Here is a 24,363-nt window from a genome sequence, read left to right on the forward strand (position 1 = left end):
TTTTAGGTAGCCAGCCGTTCACAAAGAGGCATCTTTAACTAGTTTAGTAAGGCCACACAGTGTGTATGTGTGAGTGTGTGAACGAAGGAGAGAGAGCAGTGAGATTGGCTTTGTTGCCTTTCTGATAGCCGTCTCCTTCTCTTTTACCCCTGCACCGACCCAGTAAATGTAAAGTCCAATCGAGCAAAATGATTTCCAGGCTATTTTCAGAGAGGAGATCATTATTCCTGGCTTGATGTGAGCCTGCTGGCTAATGTAGGGATAGGTAATGGCACTGATAATGGACCTGTTGAGAGGTATGTTTCCCTCAACCCACCCCTTCCCTCTGTTTTTCTCACACTTTTCTTCCATTGTCCAGCAGGTAGACAGCATGATGGATGGACAAGGCTCGGCTATGTCCGTTTGCAAAGCCATGCTATCGTACACCCCGCCGTCAGTTGATAGCGCCCGTAAGCGTTTGTCGTGATCGATGCTGCTCAGCCCTGCTTCATCACTCAGCTTGACTGCCAGTGAAAGGCTTGGACACACTCAGAAACACAAGTAGACATAATGGTAGGGGGAAATTAGGGTGAATTGAGAGCTGGGAAGAAGGATAGATTTTCTCTTCTTCTTTCTTCACCATGTTAACTTTCATTTGCTTATGGGTGGCAGCAGAGCGCACAGCCAAATGTATGCGCTCATATGGGACTTTTAAGCCTACAAATTCACGTAGACATCATGAATCATTTACAGTGAAAGCAGAGATGTGGGCAACAGTTAAACTGGTTCTGACTTGATTTTCAATGTGTGTGTGTTTGTGTGTGTGTGTGTGTGTGTGTGTGTGTGTGTGTGTGTGTGTGTGTGTGTGTGTGTGTGTGTGTGTGTGTGTGTTTGTGTGCGTGCATGTGTGTCTGTCTGTCTGTCTGTCAGCCCTCATGTGGACTTGATAAGTTCCACTGACATTGTGTTTTCTCTTGGTGGTTGTTGAGTGTTCCAGTCTGGGAGCACTGTGTGTTTCTCATTGGTTGGTGAGCTGTAGATGATTAGAGTGGAGCCCATCCATGAAATCCCCTTTAGGTTGCATCGAAAAGAGACAGTTGGTGGACGTGTGTGTATTATGAGAACGATAGACAGAGGGTGTTATGCTAGCTGTATTTTTCAACATCAGAATGAATCACAAACCCTCTCCAGATGCGTCCACATGTCCTTTTTCCTCTTTCACCATATGTAGTCACATAATACATTAGAGAGTTAAATGTATAAATGAGCAGTCTGCTATGACAGTCCATGGGGTCTGTTGGAAATGAGATAATGCGGCTTGATGACTTATTTCCTGACGTCCATATAAATAAATAGAGTAAGCGACACAGCAGAGGAAAGAGAAACTACAGTGAAGTGACATGCAACTCAACTCAAACATTTTCCCTGGCTGTTTGTACTAGTTTTGGTGGACTGGTGTTGACATTAGCTTTCAAAAGAAAAAAAAAGATCTACAAAGACAAACAGATGCTGTTGAATTATGCTGCATTTGATATTAGTACAGTGTTTGTTTTTCATTAGAATTCTTTGTAGAGCCTATATTTAGTCCTGGAAGAGAGACGAATAAAGAAAAAAAACTTGTTCTCCTGGGTTTTTGCATTAGAGTATTCCTAAAGCAGTCTGTTTATTCCTCTCTTTATAAAAGTAGTTTCTCCTTCCCCATGCATCAAGTCCTCCTCCCACTGAGCTCCATCCAGCTTTCTCCTCCTCTCTCATCTCCACCACAAAGGGACTAGAGCAACACCTTACACACCCTGCGCGTTCACGCGTGCTATATATGTGTGTCTGTGCATGATAATTTATGTGAACATGAATGAGGGATTTTATTTTCAAGACTGTGTTTTGACCTCCATATGATAATGATGATCATGATGATGATAGTAGTGGTGGTGTCTGGCTCCCTCATCCAGATTGTTACTGACTACAGAATGGATGCACTTTAGTCTCAGGCCCAAACACGGAGCATAGACAGGAGAGAGAAAGTGAAGGAAGACACGACTATGAGGCATGTTTATCATTTATTTAGCGAGAAAGAAAGCAAAATGTGAAGGTGTGGAGAGAAGGATGAGAAGGGGAGGGGGCCATGAGGGTGAGAGAGAAGGCGCGGATACTCTTGACCGCACACAGAAACACTCAGTCACTTTCTCTGGGCCACACAAGCACACACACACACACACATGCACGCCTGTGTTTTGGCAAGCACCCAAGGGCCCTGCGGTCTCGATCCATATTCCGCACCTCCCTCTCTTTATGTTATCCCCCACTCTTAACACCTTCCCTCTTTTTTCATCTGCCTGACACTGCAGGTTCATTCTCTTCTACAATTATTTACACCTCAGCCAACAATATGTCTACACATAAATGCAGCATGTTACCATAACTGGGTTTTTTCACTTTTAACAACTCAAAACATCTTTAAAACTCAGTAAGAGAACTGACTCAAGTGAAAATATCTACATCCTGACTCACCCTTTATTCCTCTCTATCCTTGCCTTCCCCTTTCTCTGTGATTGCTTAATCATTGTTTGTTGGCGCATCCCCTCTGTTGGCTGCATCTGCTGTAGTGTCTCCACTGTCAGGGCTAATAGAGCAGGAGTTTCCATGTCCACACTAGGTCTAATCAAGCCATGGTTTATTCCCTACTGTCCCTACTGAGACACAAAAAGCAACAGAGGAAGGATCTCTCTTCCAGGGCTGAAAGACATGCCATTTTTTTTTTATTGTTTATGGATTTTTAGCAGTCATAACTTGAACATTGAATTGAACATTTTTTAAGCCTTAATTCAAATCCTTTGGCAGTCCATATCATGTCCTTATTTTTTGCAACAAATTCACCCCTAATCTCAAATCTGCTCTCTGCTGACACATATCTTTGCATCTTTTTACTCAGCTCACCTTTTGTGCAGGAGAGTAGTAACATTCAGGACTGGAGCATTAGAGTGACTATAGTGAAAGCAAAGGTTGGCTTGTAACCAAAATATCAATAATGTTTTTTCTTCTTTTTTCCTCTGACAGCAATAAGTAGCATAGTCCAGTGAAAGCAATAAATACATATAGCTATCACAGGAGTCAGACACTCATACAGATGAAGACAACATGTGGACATAACCCATTTAATCATAAACAATGTGTCCTGGTTGGTCTCTTTATTTGAATCTACTGCTCTTTTACTCCTTTGGAGTTCATCGTCTTGAGTCATTTATTGGTGCGCTTTCAGGTTGAGCCACTTCTTTCTGAAGGCTCACAATTAGTGTGTGTGGTTGTTTATGTTAGTGTGTCTATTTGTGGGTTTTTAAGGAAGAAAGTAGTTAGCAGTTAGTGGGAGCACACTGCCATTCTTTTAACAGCCCTCACACACCTCATTAACTCTTTTAATGAGTAAGTAATCAGACACATTCCCCCACTCTCTTGCTCAGTCTTTTTCTTTCCTTTAAATGGAAGAATAAAATTAAGAGCATTTGGCAAAGATAAACAGTTTCTTATCACGCAATCAAGTCTGGAAATCAAGAAAACAAACACTCCATTTTAGATACACATGCTATAATGAATGCAATCAAACTGGCACATATGCAAGCACCTCTTTTAAGGTTAGCCATTATTGGTCAGTATGAAATCTAATCACAGATGGAAGTGGGGGGAAAAAAAACACAAAAAAAAGAAGTAATTGTCCAATCCATACAGCAGTGCAAAACTGGAACAAATTTCCCTTCTTTTGGTGTTTTTAAGAGCTGTTTTTGAAGAAAAATCTGCCTGAGTCTGCAAAAAACAGTGTGGACACAGTCTCTCTAATTGTACATGTGAATAATGAGTTTGTTTACAAGAAACCTGCACACAAAGACAGAGAGGAGAAAGAGGAAGATAAGACACACTGCGGAGTGCAGATTTCCACATAAATACTCAAATGGCAGTATGTATTTCCCCTATGTGAAACCTGTAAAACCAAGGCATCAGAACATGAAATAATCCCGTCTGATTTATGAACCTCTTTGTTAACCGCTGTTGTCAACCAAGTGTGGAGGTACAGGTTATGAAATCTTTAGGATATGAAAGAGGCAATTGTTTGTTCTCAATGTAGACATTTGTGCGCATGTGTCCATGCGCATGTTTTCATTTGTGTATTAGAAGCTGTATATTAATTTACCCTCAGACTACTACACTGTGGAGCCTTTAACTAGAAAAGTATTTCTCATCTTGAGTCCACCTACTTTTGCTGTCAGAAATAAACATTAAATAATTAATAGTCTGTGATCATCATAAGCGTAGTCATCTCTTTGCACTGCTTTTTTGATTGTTTTGATTAAAGTCCCATTGGTTATGCAGCCACAGTAGGTATTTGTGCCATGCAGAATACAGTTGTGTACAGTATTAGTGCACTCTACTGAGATAGAGATCAGAGGTTAATGATGTGAATCAGACAGGAACCAGACATTACCTTCAGCATACAGCTAATCTCTAGACGAGGCGCCTTGAGCTATGTCTGATAACATTGCTAATTATACCAGATTAGACTTAGCAGGGATTCTTGTAAACAGGCATATCAGTGGCTGACTTTATTGTCAGAGTACTTTACACTAAACAATACCATTGTCTGAGGTCTAATAACTGAAACCTTACTAGTTCTGACCGCAGTGTGTCAGATACTGGAGTTCAAACAGCAAAGGCACACCTGAAAACATATGTGTTACCTCATCATTAGGGCTACAATGGGAATGAACTGTGAGCAACGTCACCTAAGGAGAGCCCGGCTACATTAATGAACTAACTGCCCACCTCGAGGGATGTAGTGCATTAAGTTAAATTTATACCAGGTCTTGGCTGTTTGAACACTGGCATAGCCACACTCACCCTCGCTCACTCAGGCACTAGTTCACACACCTGTAATGAAAAAGGACTGGTAGGCATGCTGTGTGCAGGAAATAGAGCAACAAAAAGTTGCAGGTCTGACATCATTACAGCACTCTGTGAGATGCCTGGGGGCCTGGACTGGGGCTGGAGGCCGCAGCCATGCCTCGGGATAGTCTACATAGCATTGTAATGAGTGTATGGAAGGAGTCTGGCCATTGGAGAGAGCGCTGGGCTGTGGCTCTGATAGTTTCCATGAATCCTTTTAGGCTGAACAGAGCTGTAAAAGTGGAGTGACATCTGGAGGTTATGACCTCTGCTTCTGCTTCTGATGCTTTACCGTGTCTGGTCCTGTTGAACTTCACAATCTGATGACCCCGCAGATTCTGAGGTTAGCTTAAATAATACACAGACTCACATTTCGGAAGGTGTGTATTGGCCAGACACACCATGGAAGATAAACATGAAACAAACAGAGACAAACAGAAAGAAACAGGGAAAAGGAAAGTACATTTTTCTTGTGTCATTTTACACCATGCCGGTTTGATTGTTAACTCCAGATCTAGTTTTCTTTATGTGTTTGGGACGCTTTTAGAGTGAAGCATTGTGGGGGTATTTGTTGAAGAGCTTTAACATTAGATTTACTGTCTTGACTTAGAGATGGAGACCATAGTGGCCAATATCCCTCTTTGTGGTGACTGTTCTCACATAATCATGTCTGTTTTTCAAGGGATCAGTGCTTCCCTGAAAATCTGCTTCCAAACTAATCAGAAATGTCAAATATCTTGGAGCCAACATAGTCAGGGCTGAGCTTAGAAAAAAACCAATGAGGGGCAACCACAGACTATGTAAAATACAGCATGGTCTCCCACAGAAATGTCCTGTTTGCCGTTTTAAGAATGTGTAAATGCAGAAATGTAGCGTTGCTAAATTTAATATTGCTCTGGCTCCCGTAGGAGTTGAACCCGTCGATAAATCCTTAAAGGACATAGAAGACTGTAGACTCCAAACCATGACCGCTGTGATTATTCTGTTAGAAGTGACAGTGGAGACAAAGACCCAGGCAGAGGGAGAAAGGCAATATAAGTAAATGAGAGAAAGGCAGTCTTTTTGGCACGAAAGATAGCATCTTTTAGGGTTGTCATTGGGATTTTTTTGGGCACACATTGTCCCAGAACAGACCTACAGTTATAAAGCGACTTCCCGCGACCTCAGCATCTAATCCAATCAAACAGCACCATAAGTAGGAGTGTATAGATCACTCCAGCCAATCGTGTTATAGCGTGCTAACAGGATTATGGAGGTTTTAGTGTGCGGATTCCACCCTAGAGCTTTAATTTTACTACTTACACACATAGCATTGTATTCATATTGAGCCTTCCTGCCCCGTCTTGCATTCTCGCTTCTCATGCCTGTCTCTGTCGTTCTCTGTCTTTCTTCCACTCCTTACACCTATAACGCAGCCTCTGGCACTTTTACAATGCTGTCCTAGCACAGCAATCTGTTCTCACTTCTTACTGTTACCCACGAGCGAACACACACATTCAGACACACATACAGATAGACATACCACACATCTCCCAGATGTCCTGGGGGAGAAGTCATTAACAGCGTGTCTGCAGTTCAGCGCTACAGCATGCAGCATGTGTGTTGTTATGTTTGTTGCAGGGAGGTGAGGAGAAGGTGAGAGGACTAATTAGTCATCAGATAGAGTGCAGGGCCAGGTAGACCAAAAGCATTCCTCTCACATGGAGCCACCTTGATAAAAGGCACCAATATAGCCCGGTTGCCAGACTGACTCAGCGTTCAACTCTGCACTCAGGCTGTTTTGCCAAGAGAACAACAAAGAAGCTGGCGGGAGCGCAACTGTTCTGGCTCCCATGCTCACTTGCAAGGAGACATGAAGCTGGTTTGATGTGTAGGATATGATCCTGCAAAATATGGCCGACTGGCAGAATAGATGGATTACTGTTGTATAATTGACTAAAATGCCTGCTAATAGTTAACCTAATATCTTGGTGAAAGCAGATGTTACTCAGATCTGCAGAAGAAATTTAACTCAAAAACCTTAGATGATATATTAGAATGTGCCATGAGATGGAATATTTATGTCCTCTTTGAATACAAGCCAGCAAAGTGTGTGTGTTTCATTTAAACATCTATACGTGTACGTCACATTTCTTTTCATTGGGAATAGCAGCCGGGTGTCTATACAGCTGGAATGTGATGTATTTAAGATAATTGCAATGCATCTTCATTAGTTTATCCAAGGTATAAAGGGACTCATTTTATGGCCACTCAGTGTCATGTCATGTTAAATACACTGTCATCTTTTAACAGGATGAAACTGTAAAGACGAGGCAAGACACAACAAGTCACAATCGACCACCGACGTACAGCTTAAGCTCTATAGGACCTTTCACAATTCATTCACATCGCACACATTACTGAACTTTGCATGTTCAAGCAAAATGCACCATTTAATTTTGGTTCAACAGTGGCCTTTGATTTATAATATTCAAACAACAAAAAAGCAAACACACAAATTCCATGTTTAATTGTGGTGTATTTGCAGTGGCCTGTAAAGTGTTGTTTTAATATTTGAATTCCTGTTCCAACAAAAGGGCACAACCACTCATTCATTAGATCGATTGCACAACCCAACCACTGTTGTGTGTTTTGCCCTCTTGTTTTGTACCCCGTATCCCGTGTGTGCAGTTTTCATTTGTAGGAAAACTCTGGAAAGGATGACCCAATTGGGACAGTATGTGAGAGTATGGTGTCGTGGGAACTCGTCTTAACATTACCCCATATGACTTTATGATAGTTGATGCTTGTATGTACATCATGGGATTTTATTCTGTGGTGCAAATGCATAATAAATACATTGAATTCATCAGAGTCTCATGCAACATAGTTGTGTTGTGTAGTATTATAGATTCTGGTGTTGTGCTAGAGCCTCTCTATGGGCAACGATAAGTACTCTGTTTACGTCTTTCCGAGCTGTGGAAGCCCTCCCTGTGTGTGTGTCTGTGTGTTTGTGTGTGTGTGTGTGTGTGTGTGTGTGTGTGTGTGTGTGTGTGTGTGTGTGTGTGTGTGTGCGTGCGCATATACATGTGTGTAAAAGAGGGGCAGAGCATTTCTGAATAAGGTTAGTTCGCCATTTAAACGGCAGACAAAAGGCGCTGCTAATTAAAACTATGGCTACTTGTGTTTCACTCACTCTCCTTCCCTCCTCTCCTCTCTGACCCTCCCCTCTGCTCTCTCAGTCTCTTACTTTCCACACACATGCACTTTTCAAATGCCTAATTTGTACCCAACGTTAAGCGTTGAACACACAATACTAAACGATAATGTTCTTTGTGTGGCGACTCCTCTAATGAATCCACGCCACAGGCTCAGTGATGTCCCCTCATTGGTTGCTGTCCTGCTGCCCATTTGTTAGGTCTGTGTGTGCAGGCAGAGAGATGGACACCTCACACCAGAGCAGAGAACAAATTATAGCATGAGTGAACACTGAATAATACAGCCACTGTAAAATAACCACTCTACTGTGAGCTCTCCATGCAGTACCACACCTTGGGGTTTTGGCAAACATTAGAAAGAAAAAAAAAAACCTTTGCTTTCTGTTCTGCACCAATGAGTATGGTAAAAGAAGGAGTGACATTGAATAGAGTGTGAATTCTACTGGTTGAAAAGCATGCTTTGAGCACTGGAAGTCAATCGTTACAGAGGAAATCATTTAAACATGTTGATATGGTTTCCAATAATGTGTTGTATTGTTTGTTTTTTTAAAACACACACACCCTGCTTCAGCAACCAAACAAAGCCATCCTCAGTGGTTTGTGGATAATTTTTATACAACTAATTTCCACTCATTGTTGTCTCCACAGAGATCTGAGCGAGAACTTCATCCAGTCTATCCCCAGAAAAGCTTTCAGAGGAGCTACAGACATCAAGAACCTGTGAGTACTTCACTCCTTCTTCCAGCAGGGATTGATGTACTAAAGGCTGAAAAGATTGTTTGCACTGAGTCATTTGGTCTATAGAATATCAGTAAATAGCAAAAAATGCTCATCACAAATCATCAGATATCTTATATGATATATGATATATGATATCTTACGTGTTTTGTTTTGGCAAAAAATATTTAGTTTGCTATCAGAGGAGAATAAGAAAACCAGAGTCTGGAACCAGTGACAGTTTCCCTTTTTTGTTTAAAAAATGACACTGATAATGATTAAATAAATCTTAGAGTCTTATATATATAATTATCAAAGCACTAAAATCCACACACTCTTAACACAATATAATTGAAGCATCTTAGCATTTGTTTTTGTGTGTGTTTAGCTTGCTGATGTAATGGTCCTCAGTATGAGTAACACATGCATATTGATGTATGTTAGATTAGCATATCATTGTGACTGATATCAGTTGACTAACGACTGTTACACATACCCACACAGCTCCCCTAAGATGCCCTTTAGCAACAGTGGTTTACTTCACCAATACATATGCACATTCACACACAGATTTATGAGGCATATCGATGCAGATAAACAATCATCAAAGTCCTATATTGACACTTTCAGGGGTTACATTAGCCTAGACCAGTATCGATTTACCATAGTCCATCAGTGTACTACTTACTGTATCAATGACTACAACTACTCCACTGGGAGAAAGAAAGATTGCCTGCAGTAGAGATTGAGTCTCTAACACCCTCTCTTGTGTGCTCTACAGTCAGCTGGATAAAAACCACATCAGCTGCATCGAGGATGGCGCCTTCAGAGCGCTGAGAGGCTTGGAAGTGTTGTAAGTATCTGAAGTGATGTTATTCAACCAGCCCCACCCTATATCATTCCATGTAAGCACTTAGTAAAATTAAGACATTGTTTTGCACTGATAATAACCATAACTAATACATACACATAGTGCAGGCCTTTAATTAGTATGGCCTTGGTTATTATGCCAAAATACCCCCAGTGGGCCTCACGAGGAGGCCTACATCATGGAGACTAAGCTCCATTAACTCATTGTTCCACACAGTTGACAGCAGTGTTCCCCTCCATCACATTAACACCCCCCAAACTCCACCCCACTCCTCTACCATATCTACACCCAATCCAGCCCTGGGCGGGCCATCTGACAAGGGGGCTCCTGCCATCCTGATGAAAAATCCCATTCAAGTGGGCATTCCACCCTGGATTTTTGAACATTCAATTAATCATTCCTTGCCAAAATCATAATCACAGGTCTTTGTTAGAGCTCTCCACCTGAAACAATGTAAACTAACACTGCAGGTCGGGGGACAAAAGGAGTTTGACAGCCTTGTTATTTTTATGTTGAAAGACTGTGATGTGCATGTGTGTTTGTGAGGTTTTTTTTTCCTTTTTTTGAGGGGGTGGGGAGACAAAAAAAGCCATTAAAGGCTGCTTTCATGGCATGGATGGATTGCAGATGTAGCTATAGCATTGTCATAATGGTGTAAGAGGGGACGGGGGGGTTGTTTTGATGGGGTCTCTGTAAAGGTTTTATGGGGGAGGAGGACAGGTTGTGTTAAAAAGGGGGGGGCAGGTTGAAATATGGTAAAGGGTTATTATGCTGATTGAAATGACCTGATTCTCTTGCTACAGCTGATGCCCTGGGTTCGAGGAAAGTGTGTGTGTGTGTGTGTGTGTGTGTGTGTGTGTGTGTGTGTGTGTGTGTGTGTGTGTGTGTGTGCGTGCGCGTGTGCGCGTGTGTGCGTGTGCATCTGTGTGAGTGTGTGTATTGTATGTCTTTAGAACTACAAGTAGCTTGTGATCATGCCTGCATGCTTGTATGTGCATGTGTGCACGACTGTATGTGTGCGTGGGAGGTGCGAGGGCTTCCCATCTGCATGGAATGAAGTGTTATATTCCCAGTGGGATGCCACAAAGAGAGAAAGGAGAGGGGGGATAGATCTAAAAACATGGAATGGTGGAGTGCACAACCAAAACTGAAGTATACATTTTTTTTAAAATGGCTGCTCTGACAATGTGACTTTGTTTGCTCTTTTCTTCTCACAGAACGCTGAACAACAACAACATCAGCAGCATCCCTGTTTCCAGCTTCAACCACATGCCCAAACTACGAACCTTGTAAGTCACACCTATCCCACCACAGCGCTCTATGATTCTGGGTGTATGATTTAGAATAATGTTCCACATGCATGCAGGCACAGTAAAGAAAGTGCTGAAGTCCCATATGATCTCAATGGGAGTAGATAGCTTCTGTCATTCCAGGCAGTGTTGGGAGACTGCCATAACCACAGAGCACCACAGAAGGGTCTGTAGCAAAGCCAGGGGCCATTACCCCCTCCATCTAAAGCACACACAACAACAACAGGCCCAGATAGACACAAATAGCCTTTGAAGCTTATTGTGTATTATGCATTGTGTGTGATTACTAAATCTGAAATTATGTACAAATTAAAACATTTATGCCTGCAGAAACTCTCAGAGCCGTGACTCCACTGTTCTTGTGGTGGCTTTTTGGGCTTCCTTGCTCCCAGTGAGGTTTCATTTTATAGCTTTTCTGTTTGTGTGTACTGCATGTGTCTGTGCACACGGGTTTGCAAGTTAGTATATGTGCTCCAGAGGTCTACCGCACAAGAGCAAGAGTTATTCTGGACAGGCACAACATTCCAGGAATGCCGTGTTTGGGGCATTTGGTTTAGAAAAGTCCTCTTTAGTGTCCTTCCTTTAGAATGTGCCATTTACAGTCATCCATGTAGCATATCATTTAGTGTGTTTTGCCACAGTGGTTGGATGTGATGAGTGCTAAGAAAGAATAGACACTTTATGTTATTTGTGTCTTCAGCTGCTGTCAAATCAGCTCACAAAAAAGACAAAAAAAATCTTCAAGTAAGTCAATGTTTCATTTTCTCTCTCTTTTAACAGCCGTCTCCACTCAAACAATCTCAACTGTGACTGTCACCTGGCGTGGTTGGCCCAGTGGCTCAGGCAGAGGCCTACAATTGGCCTATTCACCCAGTGTACTGCCCCATCTGAGCTCAAAGGTCTCAATGTGGCAGAGGTACAGAAACACGAATTCAGCTGCTCAGGTAAATCTTTCAGTGTTATTTACACACTTTACAAGCAGGATGTACAACAGTGCACTACTATGATGTGCATATTTAGTGGATATGGCAAGCTGATCTCATAAACTGATACATTTACAATCATTTTGTTGTACACTTTTATTCTACTTTGATCAAATCATTTATGCCAAACAGTCTGTCCTAGTGAGTATATCTCCCTCCACATCCATTGTGTTTTTGTGTCAGTGTGTTCACCTGGCAGCCACCTGACAGTTCCTTTGCCCCTGGGCAACCCCATGTCTCTCCTTTGGACCTGTCATGTGTCTGTAGCTTTCAGGAGCTGGCAGTGGTGCCAGGAAAATGCTTGACATATAAACACACAGCTGCCCCCGCTGACAGTAGTAGCCCTCTCCTCAGTTGTCATTAGTTATGGATTCTCACCTCCTTGGACACAGATTTTTGTGGCTTTGAACTACATTCTACTATATGTGTGTGTGTGTGTGTGTGTGTGTGTGTGTGTGTGTGTGTGTGTGTGTGTGTGTGTGTGTGTGTGTGTGTGTGTGTGTGTGTGTGTGTGTGTGTGTGTGTGTGTGTGTGTGTAAGAGTTAGAGCATGTGCATGAGGGTGTGGCATGGTGTACACTGGGGTTATCATATCAGGAAAATGGAAAAACAGCATGAGAACCTCCACTCCCCACAAGGCCATCTCACTATAACACCAGCTGCGAGGAGTGTTTGTGTCTGCATTTGTGTGTGTTTGTGGGTGTGTTTCCCCCTCTCTCTCTCTCTCCATGGGTTGTGATTTTTACACAGCCATACGGCGTGACAGCACAGATCATTAACTATTCATCGCCCAGGGAAAGAAACTCAAAGCGTGGGAGTGTAACCATTCCAGATATAAAAAGGGATCAGGGGGTGTCAGAGAAACTCTGGGGTCCAGAAAGTTGAAGTTACGCATGATGGGGGGGTTGCAATTCATGTCTGTGGCATAATTGGTTCTCTGTGAGTGTAACGAATGGTCAATCACACTTTTTGGGTAAGACAGACAACAGGATGAACACATTAACTACCGCCATTATTTCAGCTTCTCTGTACAAGAATACATAGTCATGCATTTACGCAAACATGTGCGCACACACACACACACACACACACACACACACACACACACACACACACACACACACACACACACACACACACACACACACACACACACACACACACACACACACAAACACATACACCCAGTTTCTTCTTGAGTGGATGAGTGACCAGAAGTTGAACTCCCTGTGAAGGACTCATTAGAGACTTGCTTGCTGGCACACACACACACACACACACACACACACACACACACACACACACACACACACACACACACACACACATATACACGTGTGAGTGTGTATACACAGTTTGTGCTGTGACCAGGCCAGGACACCTGCGGGGGATTTGGGGCAGGGTGGCGCTGTTTTGGAAGAGAGGAAGACAAGAGCTGTATGTTGTTGTTGTGAAAAGCAGAGGGAAAAAAGGGGGTACAGCATATTATTAGTTGTTGCAGCACTTGCAGCATCATGACTCACTGACTATCACCCCAAGTGTTCGGCTTGAAAGCGTCACAAAATTGTACATTTTGGTCAGTAATGAGCAGAGTAACACATTTACTGCTTCACTTCAAGGAATAATATCACACTTTCCAGTCAGCCAGTTGTTACCAAAGTGTTTTAAAAATCACATTAAAGTTAAACAATCCAAAACCCGAATCCATGCCTCATTATTTTCCATTTTTAAAAAGCAATGAATTTTAACTATGTGTTTATTATAAATAATTAAAACACAGGAGAATAACTGATACAAAAAAATACTAAATCTGTGGGTGAAAATTGGATTTTAAAAGTGAACATTTTCACAGCAAACACTCTGTTGAACCAATTTACTTTTACTTTTTAATTACTTAAAGGGACTCTGGTGCATGACCAGCAGCTCATTCGTGTCTCTCCCTGTTTTTACTCTTCCCTTTCTATTACCAGAAGCATTTACTGAGCTATTCTTGTCACAAAACAATCTTGTTTACTTTAAACAGATGCACAGCAGGAAACACAACTGTTTTTTGAGTACCTGAGGACTTAAAATCTCGGCAAAAATCTGTTTGCTCCTGCTCCTTTAAAATAAAGGAATAACAAATAATGGGTCTTATCTATATGCAGCAACATACCCACATTATCTGAATTATTTGTAATCCTCTGACTCTAGTTCAGATTAGAGTGGCTTTAGTTCATCTGAAGAGTTAGTCTGAATGATTTTATTGAGCTAAACATTTACAAGAAGGCACTGTGATCATTTACAAGAGGGGGAACTAAAAGGTTGGAAGCTTTGAATGTAATGCAGGATACAGGTGCCAATTTTGAGTTATTTGACAGAAAATTAATGACTGTTGCACTGAATTACAGCTCCCTAGGAATAATAAATGAAGTAAAAAATATTGTGTTTGAAATGAGCAATGAACTATAAATTGTTTGAGAGGTGAAATAAAACACAATTCCTGTAGTGGGAAATGGGGAAGAAATGACTGTATGAAGAGGGAGAAAGAAGTGAACTGGTGAACCTAAATGTTGCAATGAAGGGGAACTTCAGAGAGGAGAGAAATGGGAAGAAGCCAGTGATAACATTATATTTTGAAATGATGAGAGAAATGAGGTGGAGTGAGGTTAAATGTAAAATCTTGCGAGCAAATATACAGGAGGTAATGAGTTGAAGTGACAGTCATTGGCAGGACTGGAGAGGCTGGAAATGAGCACACTCAGAAGAGTGGTAGTGAAGAGAGAGTGAACAAGACAGACAAAAGAGCAGGAGAGGGAAAGCCAATAAAACAAGGGAAATGGGATGGGAATAGAGCAATGGAGACAGCGGATGGGAAAGAGATGATGGGGAAAACAGAACTAGTAAGAGCAGGGGACGGGTGTACATCAAACAGCTTCACCTCAAGTATACCTGTCAGAGAGCTGTCATTGTTAAGGCCCCTCCAGCTGTGCTCTGCACTCTCCCTGATCCCAGGCCTGTCAAATATGCCATGTTAGATCAGAAGGGAGTTCTGTTCTGCCCTACACCTGATCCCAGATCTGTCAAATCTCTGCCATCCCAGATCACAGGCCCTCAGATCACGCAGGTTTAGCTATTGTGTGAACTGTGTGTGTTTATTCACACTTCTCGATCTTATATGTTGCGTTTACCTGATTCCGCTCTCTCGCTGGGTAGTTGATTGTGACTGGCTAGATACATAAAGCCTGACCTTAAACACTGCTTATTAGCTGAATGGCTGGAGGGCTAGCACCTGTAATTCCATTGTTGGTGCATGATGTTTGGCAGCCAATTTTCAGTGGAGTTTTGTGCTCTCTCTATCAATGACTGTCACCATCACTTACTCTGTCTTCCTCTCCCCAAATCTCTATTCCCCCTTCGCTTACTCTCTCCAACATTAGCTGAGCGATATAAAGGAAGATAATCAAATATTCATGGTTTGAAACTCGGATTAGTAATGCTGTGTAAATGAGGCCATTTAAAAGTCTGTTTTATTCATTTTATCTGGGTTAGGCTTACATACACACATCGTGTACACACACAAACACACACACACACACACACACACTCACACACAAACACCAAACACAGTTGTACCGGCAGTGCAAGCGCCCGCTCTTCACCACATCGTTGACAGTACCGGAGCTATTTGAACAGATATCTAGAGACAGCGTGATGGGTTGTGTGCTCTGTATGCAAATTGAAAAGTTGAAATGTTTCAGAACAAATGGAAGTGAAGAGGTGGGGGTTGTAAAGCTGAATGTGCAGAATGGCAAGAATTCCACCTAGAGAACACAGACTCAGGGGGAAAATTTGTGGAGAGATCAATGGATGTTATTGGGAGGCCTTCAATCATCACTCTGACTTTATTATTCATGTCTTTCTTCTCCTTTCACTATAACGTGGCATTCCTTTGATAGATAACCTAGTTTCTTGCCCACTGATTCTCAAGGATGTACGGCTTTACAATAAAGTCAAGAGCAGGATGTTTCATTTCTTTTTCTCAATGTCAAAAGCATCCCTGGGAATCCGTGTTCATTTGCAATTCAGCTTATAAAGCACAAAGTGTTGATGACATGAACAGCAGCAAAACAGGTTACGCTCCACATGTGTGCAAGAGCTGCTCTGCATCACAGCACAAAATCCTCCAGCAAACAATCTGACACTGTAATCCTGCTTTAAGTCGTGCTGCTCTCACTGAAACCAAATGTGTCTGTGCTCATTCACCTGCAGAGGCCAGATCTTCTTCTCTTCCTCCCGGTTCATCCCTCATGTTTTTCTCTCCTCTTCTTCTCTCTTCAGGTCAGCAGGAGTCGTCTGGCCTGCAGCCTTGCAGCACAGGTGGAGGCTCCTGCCCAGCCATGTGTACCTGCAGTAACAACATCGTGGACTGTCGAGGGAAAGGTCTAACTGCCATCCCAGCCAACCTGCCGGATAGCATGGCCGAGATGTAAGCACAACACCTGCTGGCTTAAACAGTCAATCAGGCACACCCAGTTAAATATTCCTTAAAGGCCAATTTAATACAAATAGTACACATTTTTCAGTGTGTACTGCAATCAAAATTGTTTCCAACTTATTTTATCAAGCTTAAGTGTGAAAGAGCTCCATATGATTAACACAGAAATGCTTATTCAGCTTTTAAGTTCATTCTAAGTCTAAGTCTTTGTGCATGAATTTGTAAATCAGTTTGCAAGGCAGACTTTAATACAGCTCCAACACAGCAGGGAAAAGGAGGGGAGCTATTGATTTGACTTTTGCAATTTGTTTAAGAGTACAATACAACATCTGGGCCTACACTATATTGCAGCTAAACTATTAGGCAAAGAACAAAAAGTATTAATTCTTTATATTTAATTTCCCAAAATGATCATGTGAGAAATCAACATTCCCTTAATTTTATTAGTGATATGCAGCTTGGTGTAGGAAAGGTTTTAGTAAGATTTGGTTCAACAGATGACCCTGACGAGAACTAGATAACTTTGGTTTAACTAGTTTGTCATATTTAAGAAGATCAGCTTAATATAAATTGTTACCCTCAGCAGCAGATGAAAGTGATGAATTTCAGAGAAATGCAGGGGCATCCACAGCTGCAATTTTTATGTAATGCATGGCACTGCAGGGCATTTGTTTGAGTGTTTGCATTAAATATACTGTATGTATGTGTTTCCATATGTCTGTCTATGTATGCTCAAGCAGTGGTTTAACAAGGCTGAGAGGATTTTAACATGAATGTTTTATGTATGGTGCTCTGGCTCTTCTCACCATGCATCAGCGGATAAAGAGACATCCATCCATTTGTTCTACACTGAGAAACACATGTAGACTTACAGCTAAGGATGCACCGATCTAACTTTTTCAGTCCCAATACCGATATCTGGGCTTTGGATATCGGCTGATACCTGATATCAATCCGATACCATTGTTTAATTAATAAACTGTATACCTCGCTGTGTGAAAAAGGCTAGACTTAAACCTTATTTCCTAATTTTGTAAAACAAAACGTAACAACAATGTGTTAATGTGTTACGTTTTGTTTTACAAAATTAGGAAATAACCCGAGGTGAACCATACAGCTCTTTAATACAGAGATCATCATCATAGCCATAAAGATGATCTCTCATTAAGCCTTTGCTTTCTTCAAACTGAACCAAGCAAAGCAGCATAATGTTGCTGCTGTGTTTTAAACAGTATGGTGTTGTTTCAGATTTAGAGGTTTGAGGCTGAGCTGCAGGGTTGGGTGGAGGTGTGTGGGGAAGTTTATTTGTGCTGTTGAACGTAACCGCTGTGAAACAATCAGAAAATAACGTTTTATTGATCTGATTCACTGGCTTTCTTACTGTCAGCGCTCCCTCACTTCATTCACTCTGTACCTTGCTCGACCATAGCCAGACATCCCAACTCTCCCGGAAGTTCCGGGAGTCTCCTGCATATTGATAGCGGCTCCCTGACCTCCGCAAATGAGACACAATCTCCCGGAATCTGGAGCGAGCAAGCAAGAGCGTGCTCTAGAGAGTGTCTGCGCACACATGTGTGTGTTTGTTTGACTATTAATGCAGTGCGTGTGAGAGCAAAGCATCCTGATGGCTCTGTGTTGCTGCTTATTGGTCCTACACTATATTGCAGCTAAACTATTAGGCTAAGAACAACCGACACCCAGTGCACCCATGATGTAGCACACGTCGCAAGTGAATAGACTGGCCCCATGGATCGGCCCCATTACCCGATACCATATCTAGCTATTAGAGTCTATACAGGCGCCGATATCCAATATTAATATCTGTGCATCCCAACTTACAGGAGACTTTAAAAGGGACCTATTATTCTTTTTATGGTTTTTGTGTTATTTATATGCTACTATCATGTTGGAGATCTATGTTAAACATGGTCAAAGTTCCAAAACTTGATGTTAACACATGTGGAAATGCTCCCTGAAAGTCCAAAGCCAGGGCTTAAGCCTGCTCTGAACGATTAGTTTGAGACATTTTTTTCTATCTTGCTGACAAGTTGACGTCGTACATGCCCATAAACGACCATCTGTTACATAGCCTTGGTTGCTAAGGATGTTCCATGTGTTGTTTGCAATGTCCAACGCGTATTTCAAATCGAATTCCAGCTCAAACATATGTTGTTGAGAAGTTGACATTTCAAGTAAAGAATGAGAAAAAGAATTTAAATCCTACGAGTATAGTTTGTTTCATGGTTGGTTTACATAGCCTCCCGAGTGGCAGAAAGTGGGCTGTGACATATCTTCTGGAAGCTAACCAATCACAACAGAGTGAGCTCATCGTGAGGGGGGCCTTTAGGAAACAGGAGCTAAAACGGCCTGTTTCAGACAGAAGCTGAATTGAGGGGATGCATAAAGACCCATTTTAAGATACATATTATAATAATAATAATGAATATAATTTTTTTTTAGCTGTGAATCATGCAAGGATACTTTGGTAGAGTCCCAGAATAAAATATATAGAGCTGCAAATGAGTATAACAGGTCCCCCTTTAAAGTGAGACTACAGGCTCTTATCAGCTCAGATGGCTGTGAACCGCATGCGAGCGCTTTACTAACATCCCTCCCTCAGTTTATCAGTCCTCCAACATCTGTCTGGGCATTAACTGTTTACGGCCCACATGCTATCAGCCTACTGTAATTCCCAGGAATGCAGGGCTAGACTTTTTAAGGTAGTGCTTTAATGTTCTTTATCGGGGCTTTAATGCCCCCGGCAGAAATCTGCATGAAATGGTACAGCAACACCATGATTTATGCACATTGAGAAAAAGGGAGGATGAAGGGAAAAAACCAGCAGTTGAATTGCATGTCTTCCAAGGAGCATGTGTGTAGTGAGGAGGACACAGCAAATTTCTAGGTCTCCTCCTCCCTATGGGGTCTGTTTATAAATACCCGGCTAACATGGAAGTCACAGATCCCATGTTCCCCAACAACCCTGACCCATTTCTAGTGCACTGGTGTGCTAAATTTCCTAATTTGGACACGCAGTTCACACTTCTCTGTATGTTATTGTCTAATGAAATGACCACCCAGGAAATACTGAAATGATTATTTAAAAGTCATTTAAAAGACATCACACATCCTGCTTATTAACTTGAGATGTAAATATTCAAACGCAGCCTCAGCCTTCCACATCAATTTTTGCCATGTTTTATAGTTTGGAGACTTCTTCAGCATACCCTCCAGCTGTAATGTTCCACAAGTGGAGGATCCTGGACAGACAGTGATGTGATCTATGAGCCCAATAACCAGCGAGCAGCACTAATGGGAGAACAGGGAGACAGCTGAAAGATAATTCAACCATGCAGGTTTTATAGACTGTATATTCTCTCCACACAGCAGATGAGTAAAGACATTTTTAAAGTCTCCCTGCCCTTCACATCTAATTGGTACTTAACCGTGTCCTGCTAATAAACTCTACTATGTTCTGATTCATCTTTTACAAGACTGGGGTGAAACACGGGCTTATATCATGTGCATTCCTCCTGTCCTGCCCATCAGAGCCTTAGCTTACAGGATATATTCCCAAAACGCACTTTTCTTCACTCTTTCTCCTCCCCTCTTGATTTTTTTTTTCATTCTTTCTTTCCCGGTTTGCCAAAATCACCACAGGCTGGTTTAAGGAGGCAGAGCAACAGTGAAGGAATAAAAAGGGAGGGCAGAGGGGGATTCCGCTCAAGAATTTGGTAAACCAGGTTTGATCTGTGCTTGAAGTTCATTATAAAATCAGTTTCAATTACAGCAAGGCGGGCTGCTGGGTATCAAGGCCAACCCTAATGCCTTGTTAATGAGGCACTCGGAAATTCACACACACACACACTCGCACACACACTTTCTCGAACATGCAAACACACACATGCTGCTCTCATTACGTACAAATCGGAGAACTGCAACCTCCCTGCCCTGCTCTCCTCTAATGAATGCCAGTGTTGTGTTTATGGCTGTGGGGATGTGAGCTGGTTTCTGTACTCCTCTCTTGTGAGACCAGGCCCAGTTAGCCTAAACACTACCACAACAGATTATTATGCACCATAGTCTTTGTCTGCAATGACTGAACTCTGCCATAAAAATCCCCCCTCCCCGCGCCTTTCATCTGCCGCTGCGGTCCTGCCATCCATTTCTGACTCACGCACTGCCTGAATACCCAAAGGCGTAATGTGTTTCCCCTTAATGAAAACCATGCTCAGACCTTAATGAAAAGGATGAAGACCATTGATTGGGCTGATACAAACACCAGCTCACAGACACACATAAAGACACAAATACAAATGTTCAGTCTGATGAATTGGATAGGAGCCATTGATTGAAGGCAACTCTGAGAGATTTTTTTTTTTCTCCGCCGATTGGACAGATCAGCTCCTTTGTTGATTGGAGGGACTTAGACGCTTGCAAGTATTGATCCGCAAGAAGCAACAATTCAAAGGCTAAAAAGTTGTTAGACAGCTTTGTGTGCCCTTGTCTGGCTTTCTTAGACGGGGTTTTGTTATACATTTACACACACCATAGTACCACAGCATGTAGGCATGTATGTACGCAACCAGCTCTGAAACTGAAACACATGCAAACAGCTAGTAGAGTGCCAGACTGGTTTGGACCAGTCAGACAGACTGGTTGATAAGAGAAGGCGCTAAAGCCACTTGGCCCACCACGCTGCCGCATGGTGAGGGCAGGGGAACCACAGCGCTGTCAATCTGTTGTAAATCCACGGACACATTGGGACAGGCAGAGAAAAACAGACAGAGAGAACACGTCCACCACAGGAATCTGTGGTCTGGAATCACTGCTATCCTAAGAATGTCAATTGTGCTCTTATATCGCTCTATAAACGGAGGCCACTCCTTTGAAAGGGAAAGATTCTTGATTGAAAAATGTAGAAGTCACTTAAGTGGCTGTGGTTCATGTCTAACAAAACATTTACCCCCCATGAATAGACATAAACATCTCAATGCAGGGGGCCTAAGAGGCGTGTAGTAAATCTTAAATGTCTCTAATAGAATAATTAAATTGTGGAAATATTCCTGCCCCAAGTAATCAAATACTTTTAAGAGGGGGGTGATTAAAACTATCAACAACATGCTGTTTGCCAAGGACTTTTGCAGATTTCTAAATAGTTCTCATTTCCCTGTGGTGAGAAATGTCATTTTGATGATCTTTGGATTCCCTCACTAGCCAGGTTGTAGCCCCTAGCCTACCACACCTCACATGGGCCCATGTCTCCTGATCCTGCAGCCAGTTCCTCTGCTGGGAGGCAGCATGGCAGGACAACCAGACAGGCCCACAGCTGGCTCCCTCTGGGCTCTGTTAAGCCTTGTTAAGGACAGTTTTAAAAGCTGTGAACTGACCTGCAGATAAACAGCCCTCTGCCAGCTACACCAGGGAATTGGTCTGGGACAGAGTAGCAGCCGGCCTGAAATACACAGACATGCATGTCCACACTAATGGGGTTTAGTGATGCCTGTTTCCCCACGACCATCTGAGACTGATTAGGGTTTGTGACTGTTCTGTACGAAATGACCAAGTGTGTGTTTGTGTGTGTTTTCGTTCATTCATTTTTTGGACTGTCTGTATGGTGAGATTTTGACAAACTTTGCCTCAGCTGCTCTTAGGCTCACAGGAAAAAGTAAACTAAAAGAAGTCATATTTCACCTTGCTTCAAAGTTTTCGGTGGATATTTTGCAGACACCCAGAGGATGAAGACACATTTTACAAGAACAAGTGAGATCATTATTGATTTCAGGATCTTATATGAGAACATAAGTGCTGGAAACTATAAATGCGACATCAGGAAGAAATATGACTTTTAGCTGAAGGCCTTTACACCATCAAACTGAGACAGAGCCTTTTCCATCAGCACTTTAGTATTTAGTCCAAAGCACTTTAGTATTCAGACTGTTTATTGGTTCTGAGGATGTTATGACTCTGACATGCCTGCACCTATTACAGCTGGGGAATAGATCTCCGCTAATATAATCAGGCCAATCACCAAGGGTCGGAGGTGATGGGGGGATTACTCAGCTCTGTTGCTATGGAGAAGTCTATTGTTTGGTTAACTGATGGTATCTTCTCTCCTCTCCTCTTTCCTCCAGACGTCTGGAGCAGAATGGGATTAAGTCTGTTCCTCCCGGAGCCTTCTCTCCCTACAAGAAACTGCGTAGGATGTAAGTACAGCAGTACACTCACCTCAGGGCTAAATAATACAGACGAGAACAAGAGGTTGAAGGCTGGAAAAAGAAGCGACAATTGGCAGTCTTCACATTCTACTGCTAAGAAGCATGAAGTATTTATTTTGTCTGAGCCTAAAGAACATATTCTTGTTCTCAGACATGGGGTGGCATGGAAAGCAACCACTCAGATGCTACATGAGCATAATAACAGCTCTCATCTTTCATTTGCTGCGTACTGGTATTCCCCTGGCTAGTGTTGTCCAGTCTGTATGTGTGTTGTGCCTGCGTGGGCAAACTGTAAACTGTGGCTGGGATGATGAGGGGATGGCCAGTGTGCTGGAATGAGGGCTGAGGCTTCGCTCTCTGTGCGAATGAACACTGACAGGCTGGTAGTTGAGACGGAGTGGTTTTTTACCCATTGACAGCCAGCCGTCCAGTCACCCAGCCAGGACACACCAGTCGGCCAAACCCATAATGCCAACACCACCAGGCCTGACCGACATAGCAGCGGGGACTGGGAGACAGAGGAAACGGAAGGTCAGGGAGTTTCCCTGCCCTTCTTAAAGGATTCCACACTGCTTCATCATCAAGTCTAGGGACAGTTTTAAGTTCAAATGAGGTGAATACAGAGAAGTACAGCTAAAGCTTTATTTGCACAAAATAAAAGCAAAAACATTTATTTTCTTTATTATGTTTACAAGAAAATGCAAAATGACTCAATCTGATCAAGTTTTTATGTAAAAGTGAAAGTAAGGGAAACTTAAATAGGTGGCAGCGCTTTTGTTGTTCAAATAGGATAGCCACCTTTTATCAAATATGATACCTGTGTGGTTTTGTTTCCATACAAGTTCTATATACAGATTAAATATGATTACAGGTTCAAGAAATCTAAATATTAACATATTAACAAATTGTACTTACTAGTGTGTTCTTCTCCCAATGAAACTGTTATTATCTTATATAATTAATATATCTATATATTTCTACAAAAATAAATGGTAGTATTAAATCGTTTTTCGTCACTATGTGCGAAAACCGTGAATCGTACAGACTCAACCAGGTTAGGTTTTTACATTAAAGTAAATTAAACTTTACTCAAAATGAACTACAAAATGAAATGGGTGTGACAAAAATGTAATTTGTCTTTAAACAATGGTATTCATTTTGAATATCAATATATTTTTTAAATGGTTGTCTCTATTCATTGAAAATGAGACAAAATGTGTTATTCATAGAAAATATACAAACCAGATCTAATGGCACTAAGAATGTCTTTCTGTCTTCCATCTGGTCTTCCAAACAGACATGACCTGCTACTGTTGCTGCTGATTCTGCATTTAGCAACAACAATGCTCTGCTGCATGTCTTTGTTGACCCTTGGTGCATTTGTTGATTCAGCTGGCTGCGTGCCCCTCACTGGCCCGGCCTGTCCTATGTCCAATATCCCCAGTACAGAGTGTTTAGACAGCACTGATACATCATGTTGAATATGGTCACGCTTCCTGGGTCAGGTTCTGCAGATGTTAGTATGTATGTTTCATATTTTAGTGGCTTGTTCTGGCAAATTAGTAGTTAAATATTTGATTAAAAAAGGGAACACTGAGTAAGTAAAAGTTATATATAGGCTTTTGCATGCATCATGTGACATTTGTTTGCTTATTTATGACATTTGCAGGTATGTATGCAATG

At 42.0% G+C, this 24,363-nt stretch overlaps 1 protein-coding gene across 1 annotated transcript in view; it reads left to right on the top strand.

Moving 5' to 3' along the window:
* The window catches only part of slit1a (slit homolog 1a (Drosophila)), an 87,679-nt gene that overhangs the window by 42,750 nt on the left and 20,566 nt on the right, over positions 1-24,363 (top strand). The window contains exons 5-10 of the mRNA XM_062429897.1: positions 8,754-8,825; positions 9,604-9,675; positions 10,911-10,982; positions 11,784-11,947; positions 16,306-16,453; positions 22,597-22,668. Coding sequence (XP_062285881.1) covers positions 8,754-8,825; positions 9,604-9,675; positions 10,911-10,982; positions 11,784-11,947; positions 16,306-16,453; positions 22,597-22,668 — 600 coding nt within the window. The remainder of the gene's footprint in view (positions 1-8,753; positions 8,826-9,603; positions 9,676-10,910; positions 10,983-11,783; positions 11,948-16,305; positions 16,454-22,596; positions 22,669-24,363) is intronic.

The sequence above is a fragment of the Scomber scombrus genome, chromosome 12, assembly GCF_963691925.1.
Source record: "Scomber scombrus chromosome 12, fScoSco1.1, whole genome shotgun sequence".
NCBI classification, from domain to species: domain Eukaryota; kingdom Metazoa; phylum Chordata; class Actinopteri; order Scombriformes; family Scombridae; genus Scomber; species Scomber scombrus.